Raw genomic sequence first — 11,601 nt, 5'->3', positions numbered from 1 at the left:
TCTCTCTAGTTCCATTATATCCTTCCTGAGCACCGGTGCCCAAAACTGGACACAGTACTCCATGTGCGGTCTAACTAGGGATTTGTACAGAGGCAGTATAATGCTCTCATCATGTGTATCCAGACCTCTTTTAATGCACCCCATGATCCTGTTTGCCTTGGCAGCTGCTGCCTGGCACTGGCTGCTCCAGGTAAGTTTATCATTAACTAGGATCCCCAAGTCCTTCTCCCTGTCAGATTTACCCAGTGGTTTCCCGTTCAGTGTGTAATGGTGATATTGATTCCCTCTTCCCATGTGTATAACCTTACATTTATCATTGTTAAACCTCATCTGCCACCTTTCAGCCCAAGTTTCCAACTTATCCAGATCCATCTGTAGCAGAATACTATCTTCTCTTGTGGCCGACATTCCGGCCAGGTAACAATGTATCGCGTCCTCTTGTGTATCTCGTCCATTGTCTCCAGTCATTTGTATGTCTTTTATCAATAATTTAGTTTATTCTTTATAAAAATGGCACAAAAGATCCTTTTAGCGTCGTCTCTTTACCTCCAACGCTGCTAATGATAATTGAAGATAATTGGCGATGCGGGATGATAACACACGTCCTCCTGTACAATGGCCGCGGTTCTGACATACATTACTGTATTATATCTGTCATTAAGGATTCGTCAACAATAAAGGCAAACGAGTTCACGTGCTAAAACCCACAATCCTGTGCGACCTGATTATGGTGTGCGGCTTCTGCTGGACTACAACTCCCAAGGTGGAAACAACTGGAGCAGAAATTATTTCAAGGATTGACAGGATAAGTAGTGGCCTCATTGCCTTAAAAGGTGCCATACTGTACTGCACAATGTGCCCTAGTAAAGCCATACAGTGCCCATACTACCCTGCATACAGTGCCATTCTGTGTCCACATAAACAGCACTTCCCTCCACATCCTGCAGGGGCAGCATTGCCTCTCCTGTACTGTGCAGTCCGGGGGATCTCGCCCCCTGCTGGCAGAATGCAGTACAACTAGTTATATGAGATTACTTTCTAGTTTTGGGATGTTTAGGATTTGGGAAGATTGTGATGTCAAAATCTGAGGCTGCTACACTGTATCCATGTTGTTTGGAGGGTACAACTTTTTGGAGGTAAAGTTACGCTACAAGGCAGAGGACCTAAACTCTCCAAGAGCGTGCCCCTCTATCGCAGTCCTGCATGACGCCGACCATTTACCAGATCATTTTCCATTAGTTTTGGCTACTTCACCAATGAGCTGAAAGCCCCCAGGGCAGTGACCGCTCCATGCTCAATTATAGGCTCCTGCTCCATCATTTCTGGGCAGAACATTTAACTCTTGATAGATAATGGCCCCAAACGTGCTGCCGAGCCCGGAGCCCCAGTGTTAGGCGTATGTCCCAACCATCAAAGATGACAAATGGATTGTGGGGATAAAATGTTAGACCGCATCTCTCATCACACCCATGCACATAGTGTTCAAAATAATAGCAGTGGGATGAAAAACATGAGTGGATGACACAATCTTTCTCCTAGTTTTATCTCCAGCATTGGGAACATGAAGAGAAACGTAGATAACGATTAACTACTTTACAGAAAATAACAGATAATGGACATTGGGCCGTTCTAATAAACAGCAGCGTCTGCTTTTGTCTTTACACACTTTTGTGGATTTATCCTTCCTGTGAATCTCTGACCTAATATTTAGTTGTTCCCCACAGTTTTTTTTTAGAACGGCTTCACATCTATGTTGCACAGAGTCACCATCTTCTGCCCCGCTCACCTGTTATTCCAGCCCAGGATGCTCGGATGACATCCCATAATCTTCTGGCATTTGTTGGCTTTGCCTCAGAAACTGCATTTTTGATGTCCCCCCCCCCATAAGTGTCTATTGGATTAAGGTCCGGAGATTGGGCCGGCAGCTACATAACAGCAATTTTGCTGGACTGGAACCAAAATTTTGCTCGTTTACTGCTGTATTTAGGGTCGTTGTCTTGGTGAAATCCCCATCACAAGGGCATATCCTCTCCAGTGTAAGACAACATGACCTCTTCAGGTATTATAATATCTGCAGACTGGTCCATGATCCCTGGTATGTGGTAAATAGGTCCGGCACCATAGTAAGAGAAACCTGCCCACATCATGATGCTTCACCACCATGCTTCACTGTGTGCAGGGTGTATTGTGGCTGAATGCAGAGTTTCGGGGTCGTCTGATGAACGAACTGTCTGCAACCATTGGACCCAAAAAGAACAATTTTACTTTCATCAGTCACAAAATGTTTCTCCATTTCTCTTTAGGCCATTTGATGTGTTCTGTGGCAGATTGTATCAGTACATGTCTCTTCATTAACAGTGGAACCCTGCTGGGACTTCTTACTAAGATCAGCGTCACACAGACGTCTTCTACCTGTCACAGTCCTCACAGGTAACATGAGGCTGTCTGTGGTCATCCTGGAGCCGAGCACTGGCGGAGCTGCTGCCATTCTGGCCACTCCTCTCTGCCCTTGGGCCATATCAACTGCTGTCCTGTCGGCCCTTGAGCCGCTTCCTCTGCTCTCAGGTCACCCCTTCTGCACTATGGCTCTTACTTACTCTCTGGCCTCAGGCTGTCTTGGCTGTCCCACCCCACTGCATTCTCACCTGCCCTTGGGCCATCTCCTTGGCTTCCTCTCTGCCCCAGGTCGTCTCCTCAGCGCTCCTCCCTACCCTCAGTGCATTGCATGGCACAGCTTTGAATATCACAATGAGCTGTGGAAAAGTTTAGAGAGAAGACTCTTAAAAGGAGCTGTCTGCGTAGTTAACTCTTAAAGGGAATCGGTCACCCCCAAAATGGAAGGTGATCTAAGCCCACCAGCACCAGGGGCTTATCTACAGCATTCTGTAATGTATTCTGTAATGCTGTAGATAAGCCCCCGATGTAACCTGAAAGACGAGGAAAAGAGGTTAGATTATACTCACCCAGGGGCGGTCCGGTGCGGGGCCGCCCATCTTCTTATGATGACGTCCTCTTCTTGTCTTCACGCTCCGGCACAGGCGTACTTTATCTCCCTGTTGAGGGCAGAGCAAAGTACTGCAGTGCGCAGGCGCTGAGCCTCTCTGACATTTCCCAGCGCCTGCGCACTGCAGTACTTTGCTCTGCCCTCAACAGGGAGATAAAGTATGCCTGTGTTGGAGCCGCAGCGTGAAGACAAGAAGAGGACGTCATCGTAAGAAGATGGGAAGCTCCGGACCGGACCGCAACACCCATCGGACCGCAGCGGGACCGCCCCTGGGTGAGTATAATCTAACCTCTTTTTCTCATCTTTCAGGATACATCGGAGGCTTATCTATAGCATTACAGAATTCTGGAGATAAGCCCCTGATGGCGGTGGGCTTAGCTCACCTTCCATTTTGGGGGTGACAGGTTTCCTTTAAAAGCGAGTTCTCCTTTCAACCTTCTGCATGCCACCTACGTACCTACCGTCCTCCGCTCCAGTGCCGGCTCCCTGCTGCTGCTCCAGTCTTTGTCTACAGGCTGCAGTGGTGACATCAAGTCTGTAGTACATGTTACCGCTGCAGCCAATCCCTGAGCTCAACAGCTGTGCTAAAACTCAATGATTGTCTGCAGTGGCCACATGTGCTGTAGACATTATGTCACTAGGGCCACATTTACCTATAACAAGGCACACGAGGAACAGACAATATAAAAACTTTTGTTCACTCCTAACTTACTCTGTTAAAAATAAAGAAAAATAAAATAAAGACATATTTGGTATCGCTGGGTCTGTAAAAGCCCAGTCTATCAGAATATAAACTGAATTAACCCATATGGTAACCGCTGTAAAGATAAAATAAAAATGGCAGAATTGTGGTTTTTCAGTTGTCACAGCGACCTAAAAAGCCCACATAGTATCTAAAAACAGCTCTATCGATGGAAAAATAAAAACGTTACGGGGCTCAGAAAATGGTGACACAAAGCAAAAAAAAAAAAAAAGTTTTTTTTTTTTTTTTTTTTTTAGACACCTGAGGAGTGGACACAGTTGAATTTGGGACATTACCCTGACTGCTGTATATATTAAAAAAATGTTTTTTTTTAAAGCATTTTTACTTTGCAGCATTGTTTCCACACCTGCCTAAAACTTTTGTACAGTTTTGTACTGGTCAAATGCAGCCGTGGCCGCCCAACGCTGTGGTCGTACATCATACGGACCCGTGGGAGAATAAGGGGTGAAAACTGATGGATATGCAGACGTGGATTTCCCATAACGCTGGGGAGACCCCAGAGACCACTGACGAGATCTACAGGGATCTCACGGTTCCGCCATCTTGGTGGCCAGATTGTTACAATATTGCAACATATTATCGGTTCTGCTTTAATCTGTATTAAATGCCAAATCTTGATGCTTTCTGTATCGGTAGAGTTTTCTAGTGTTTTGTTCTTTCTTTTAATTTCCTAATTTTTTCCCTTATTTTCCTTGTTTATTTGTATTTCCCCCATTGAAAATGTTAACATTTTAATAAAAACATTTGAAACATATTGCAACATATATATCAGCTCGTTACACCGGGTATTTCTGCCGGAGACGAGAATAAGTCACATTCTTCCAATATCACATACAGTTATATGAAAAAGTTTGGGCACCCCTATTAATCTTAAGCTTAATGTTTTATAAACATTGTTTTTTTTTGCAACAGCTATTTCAGTTTCATATATCTAATAACTGTTGGACACAGTAATGTTTCTGCCTTGAAATGAGGTTTATTGTACTAACAGAAAATGTGCAATCTGGATTCAAACAAAATTTGACAGGTGCATAAGTATGGGCACCCTTATCATTTTCTTGTTTTAAATACTCCTACCTACTTTTACTGACTTACTAAAGCACTTTTTTCGGTTTTCTAACCTCATTGAGCTTTGAACTTCATAGCCAGGTGTATGCAATCATGAGAAAAGCTACTTAAAGTGGCCACTTGCAAGTTGTTCTCCTGTTTGAATCTCCTCTGAAGAGTGGCATCATGGGCTCCTCAAAACAACTGTCTAATGATCTGAAAACAAAGATTATTCAACATAGTTGTTCAGGGGAAGGATACAAAAAGCTGTCTCAGAGATTTAACCTGTCAATTTCCACTGTGAGGAACATAGTAGGGAAATGGAAGAACACAGGTACAGTTCTTGTTAAGGCCAGAAGTGGCAGGCCAAGAAAAACATCAGAAAGGCAGAGAAGAAGAAAGGTGAGATCAGTCAAGGACAATCCTCAGACCACCTCCGGAGAGCGGCAGCATCAACTTGCTGCAGATGGTGTCCCTGTGCATCGGTCAACTATACAACGCACTTTGCACAAGGAGAAGCTGTATGGGAGAGTGATGCGAAAGAAGCCGTTTCTGCAAGCACGCCACAAACAGTCGGCTGAGGTATGCAAAAGCACATTTGGAGAAGCCAATCTCTTTTTGGAAGAAGGTCCTGTGGACTGATGAAACCAAGATTGAGTTGTTTGGTCATACAAAAAGGCGTTATGCATGGCGGCCAAAAAACACAGCATTCCAAGAAAAACACTTGCTACCCACAGTAAAATTTGGTGGAGGTTCCATCATCCTTTGGGGCTGTGTGGCCAATGCTGGCACTGGGAATCTTGTTAAAGTTGAGGGACGCATGGATTCCTCTCAGTATCAGCAGATTCTTGACAATAATGTTCATGAATCAGTGACAAAGTTGAAGTTACGCAGGGGATGGATCTTTCAGCAAGACAATGATCCAAAACACCGCTCCAAATCCACTCAGGCATTCATGCAGAGGAACAATTACACTGTTCTGGAATGGCCATCCCAGTCCCCAGACCTGAATATCATTGAACATCTGTGGGATCATTTGAAGAGGGCTGTCCATGCTCGGCGACCATCAAACTTAACTGAACTGGAATTGTTTTGTAAAGAGGAATGGTCAAAAATACCTTCATCCAGGATCCATGAACTCATTAAAAGCTACAGGAAGCGACTAGAGGCTGTTATTTTTGCAAAAGGAGGATCTACTAAATATTAATGTCACTTTTCTGGTGGGGTGCCCATACTTATGCACCTGTCAAATTTTGTTTGAATGCAGATTGCACATTTTCTGTTAGTACAATAAACCTCATTTCAAGGCAGAAACATTACTGTGTCCAACAGTTATTAGATATATGAAACTGAAATAGCTGTTAAAAAAAAAACAATTTTTATAAAACATTAAGATTAATAGGGGTGCCCAAACTTTTTCATATAACTGTATGATGTATGGAGCCAGAGCTGCGGATACTCTGGCCCCGGGGCCGGTCTCAGGGCCCCTGTGTGATGCTCAGCAGTGGAGGCTTATCACCTATGTCACATATAATTCTCCTTCATCGCCATTATCCCATAAAGCAACTCCTCAGATAAATATTTGCACTGTTGCTTGGAGACGGCCGGTTCTCCCGGTCGTTATTTGATCACCTGAAATCATTTTATTTGCTAGCGATGAAACAATAGATTTCTACAGAGTAACAATGGCCATCCAATAATCCAGACTACCTGATAATCCGACACCTGACAGGAGCCACAAATCTGATAATCCGGCACCTGACCGGACCCACAATCCTAATAATCCGGCACCTGCCAGGAGCCACAAACCTCATTATCTGGCACCTGCCAGGATAAATAAATTTGATAATCCAACACCTGCCAGGACCCTCAATCCCGATAAGCCAGCACCTTCCAGCACCTATAAATCTGATAATCCGGGACCTGCCAGGATCCATAAACCTGATAATCCGGCATGTGCCAGGACACGCAATCCTGATATTCCAGCACCTGCCAAGAGCCACAAACCTGATAATCTGGCACCTGCCAGGAGAAATAAACTTGATAATCCAGCACGTGCCAGGACCCATAAATCTAATCCAGCACCTACCCTGCCAGACCCATAAATATGATAATCTGGCATCTACCCTGATCCATAAACCTGATAATCCGGCACCTGCCAGGACCCATCTGTTATGTTGATTTATTACCTCTCTAAATATCTACAGCAAAGTCCATAGTGAGATCATCGCAACCAGACCCCTCCGGTGTATAATACCCATCATACGTTGTATATACAGCACCTCATACAGCGTATACCGCACATACGTTCCATAGGGTGTGTAATGTATACAATATAGCACAGTGTGTACAGCAGTGACGGCACGGCTGGTATATCCAGCACCTACACCTGCACAGTATATACAGCACATGTACCGTATACACCTCGTCCGGAATATACCACGCTCTGCTCCTGGCTTCTCTGTCCATGTAAAAACGGTGCAGATATTATCACAACCCAAAATTGGAGACAATCAATAAAATGTAAAGATGCTACTACCACCACTGCCACACCCCGCCACTACTATTACCGTCACTGCTATTGCCACCACTGCCACTACCGCTACCCCACTACCACCCTGTCACTGCCTCTACCACCACTCCTGCTACTACCCACCACTACCACCCCCCGCCACTGCTACCACCATCATCCCCACCACTGCTACTATCAGCACCCCCACCACTGCTACCACCATTGCCACAACTCTCACCACTGCTACCATCACTCCTATCACCAAACCCACCAGTGCTACTACCACCGCTACTATCACGAATGCCACCACCACTGCTACTACCACCACCCCCGCCACTGCAACTACCACCACCATTACTACCATCACACCCACTACTCCTAGTACCACCACTACTACTACCACCATCAATCCCACCACTGCTACGATCAGCACCCCCACCATTGCTATTACCACCACACCTACCACTGCTACCCCTACCAGTGCTCCTACCACCACTGCTACTGCCGCCATTGCCACAACCCTCACCACTGTTACTAGCACCACTACCACTGCTACTATCACCACACCCAACAGTGCTACTACCACCATTGCCACAACCCTCAGCAATGCTACCACCACCACCCTCAACACTGCTACTACTACCACAAAGGGTACTACCACCACCAACACCCTCACCACTGCTACTACCACTAACCGCCACTGCTACTATCACTACTGCCACTACCCGCCACTGCTACTACCACCACTAACACCATTGCTACTACCACCCTGCAACTGCTACTACTACCACTACCACCACCCTCGCCACTGGTACTACTACCACTACCTCGCCACTACTATTACAACCACACCCACCTCTGCTACTACCAACACCCCCACTAATGCTACTACCACCACTGCCATCCCCCGCAACTGCTACTACCACCACTGCCACACCTCGCCACTGCTACTACCACCACTGCCACTACTATTACCGCCACTGCTATTGCCACCACCACGCGACTGCTACTACTACCACTACCACACCCCCACCACTGCTACTATCACCAATGCTGCCACCACCCCACCCCTGCCACTGCTACTACTACCACTACAACCGCCCCCTACCACTGCTACCACCACCCCCGCTACTACCCACCACTATCATTACTACCACCACCCCACCACTGCTATTACCACACCTACCACTGCTACCCCACCAGTGCTACCACCACTGCTTCTGCCACCAATTGCCACAACCCTCACCACTTACTAGCACCACTACTACCATCACCACACTCACCAGTGCTACTACCACCATTGCCACAACCCTCACCACTGCTACTACCACCACTGCTACACCACCCTCAACACTGCTGCTACTACTACCACCACCAACACCCTCACCACTGCTACTACCACCCAGCCACTGCTACTACCTCCCTACACTGCTACTACCACCACTGCTACACCACCACCCCGGCTACTATCTACCACTACTACCAACACCCCCACTACTGCTACTACCACTACACCCACCACTGCTACCACCACCTCCACCACTGCTTCTACCACCACCACCATCCTCACTACTGCTATCAGCACCCCACCACTGTGATCCCCAACTGCTATCACTGCCACACCCCGCCACTGCTATTACCACCACTGCTACCACTGTCACAGCCACAACTACCCCCACTACTGCCACCACCTCTGCAACTACCTCCACTGCCACAGTCCCCCACTGCTGATACTTCCACAATCACTTACACTATCACCCCCACCACTGCTGCTACCACCATCGCCACTACCACCCTCACCACTGCTACCACCACTGCCACAGCCATCCCCTCAATCGTCACTGTCACCAACAGTGACACAGCCACCCCCCAACTACCACCCCCTCTGCCTGAGCTACTACCACCCTCACAGCCACTACTGTCCCAGCACCAAAGCCAATAACACCACCGAGCCATTTCAACTGTTAGTCACTACTACCCCTCCATTGCCACAGATATTACCAACCCACCACTACCTCCATGGCTACTACTACTCCATCACCACCACCAGAGCCACTACCAACACAACAGTGCTGTTATGGCAACAATCCACCACCATCATCAGCCACGATAATCAATGGGAGACACAGGCAGACAGCGATTCTCCTCACTATGACGCGGGCATTCATCATTGCAAAGGGAGAACATAAGGCACGGAGACCCCCAATCTGTGTGTGGATTGTGGGTCACAATCTGTGCAGGGGGGAAAGCAGGGAGCGATTACGGCACAGAGCACTGATGGAAGGTAGGAGCCAGGGGCCACAGCGCAGACCCAGGGGCCACAGCCCAGACCCAGGGGCCACAGCCCAGACCCAGGGGCCACAGCCCAGACCCAGGGGCCACATGCCCTCTGCTTTCCTCCCCAGCAGATCAGCAGTAAGAGGTTTGAGGATGGTTCCATTGCCCACCACGTAACCTGTGTACACTAGTGCTCTGTATGCAGCCCCCACAATGTGCGCCCCTCACCCGCTGCACACATGATGGAGAAATAACGCCACGGATTATCAGAATATATCACAATTTAATATCATAGAATAAAGTCAGGACATAAACATCATCCTAGCAGCAAGAACACAGGACTACTAATCATCCATCCACTCCTGACACCTGGCAGTCTGGGCAGTACAAGTCAATGCAATCTATTGCTCCCTGTCATCAGCCATTACTTTGGGAGGCGACTGTAGGACAGGTAACTACAATCTATTACTCCCTGTTATCAGCCATTACTGTGGAGAGGCGATTGTAATGTTCATGAATAGGATAAGTGACATGAAGTGTGGAGACCTCTCTGCCCCCCGTGATCACAAGTCTCCGGTGCCGAGAGGCTATTCCGTGTGACCGGTATCAGCCGCACTATTATATACTCCATACTGTCCCTTTAAGTAAAACGTATTATCCTCCCAAACGAGAATGGCGCCATCCCCAGGACATTACCGCACGGCTCCGGACATACAGGAGAGGCAGGTGCAGCACGCGCAGAGTCCGAGCACCGCAGATATGACCGCCGAGATCCGGGACTGCCTCTGGTACTTTAGCGCCTTCTTCACTTGCTCGTTGGACTGTGAGATGTAATCCATGGTGTTCAGGACGTTATACTCAATGTTATTAATGACGCCCTCCTGCTCCGACACCAGCAGGTCCAGCTGGATGAAGAGGGAGTGCAGCTCCGTTATCTGGACCTCCAGGTCCAGCAGCTGCTTGTGCCTCTCCTGGGCCATGGCCAAGTGCTGCTTCACCTTAAGAATCTCCAGGTCATTGCCGACGATCTGCGGAGCCATCGGACTCCCAATCAGCTCGTTGATCTCCTCCTCCTGGAGGTCCAGGCCGGCCAGGTCCGCCTGCCGCATGATCTGCTCCTTCAGTTTCACCACGTAGCGGGTCTCGTTGATGTAATGCTGGGACATGACCTCCCGGAATCGGTTGGATAGAACGGTGAATTGACTTTGCCGGATCCGGTGCTCCGCCATCCAGCTCTTATCATGTTGGGCCAGGCTGGTCTTCATGAGGCTGAGCTGGGACTGCAGGGTCTTGGCATCGGAGGTAAGCAGGTTCTTCATGGTGCTTAATTCCTTCTTACCCTCGCAGATCTTGGCTTCGGTCGTGCTGCACAGAACCTCTTCTTGCTTGCTCTCGATGGTCTCCGCCAAGGCTTTGAGCTTCTTCAGGGCTTCACACAAGCTGGAGATCTCCTGGAAGAAGACGTCCATCCCGCTGGTCTCAGCATCTTGGAAGACAGGGTTATCGAAGGCCAGTTGGTCATCGTAGTCCAGCAGGTCGTCCGGGTTGGTTCTGTTCTTGAGCTCCTCCAGCCGGTCCTTCATGGTGCGGACATGTGTCGCAGCAGGAGCCGCTCGCTCAGCTTTTCCATGAGCTCATTCTTCTCTGGGCTTTCACCTCAGTTGCGTCAAACGAAGCTGCGGAGAAGTTTCTGACAAATATTGACTGAGGTGTCTTGGCTCCGGGATGATTTGCACTGCCGGTCACGTGTCTTGCTGGGTGGCGGTGGATGCCAGAAGTGGGTGGTACTCTCATCACTGTGGGCGAGATGTTGTGTTTTTGGAGCAGGCGATTAGGGATAAAAGCAGAAGAAATTAACCTGTGAACGTGGAGCCGAGACGACGTAATCCTGCACATAATGACAGCCATCCTCCCCGTCCAGGATCAAATGTCACCAGCAGCCCGGGGCGCAGAACCGGCAGCAGGTCGCCGTCCTGACCCTCCTCGTGGTGGTCACGA

General features: G+C 48.3%; 1 protein-coding gene across 1 annotated transcript; it reads right to left on the bottom strand.

The window, feature by feature from the left end:
• Nucleotides 1–9,774: 9,774 nt before the first annotated feature.
• On the bottom strand, nt 9,775–11,322 carry LOC138667111 (syntaxin-3-like). The gene has a single exon (XM_069755419.1). The coding sequence runs from the start codon at nt 11,184–11,186 to the stop codon at nt 10,296–10,298; it is 891 nt and encodes a 296-aa protein (XP_069611520.1). The 5' UTR covers nt 11,187–11,322; the 3' UTR covers nt 9,775–10,295.
• Between the last annotated feature and the right edge of the window lie 279 nt (nt 11,323–11,601).

This window comes from Ranitomeya imitator, chromosome 2, assembly GCF_032444005.1.
Source record: "Ranitomeya imitator isolate aRanImi1 chromosome 2, aRanImi1.pri, whole genome shotgun sequence".
NCBI classification, from domain to species: Eukaryota; Metazoa; Chordata; class Amphibia; order Anura; family Dendrobatidae; genus Ranitomeya; species Ranitomeya imitator.
Note: the sequence above shows the minus strand (reverse complement) of the source record. Positions and strands in the feature narration are given on the sequence as shown.

Bases quoted from the DNA above. Each gene is read 5' to 3' on its own strand.
- LOC138667111 (XM_069755419.1), bottom strand. From the start codon at position 11,186: ATGAAGGACCGGCTGGAGGAGCTCAAGAACAGAACCAACCCGGACGAC.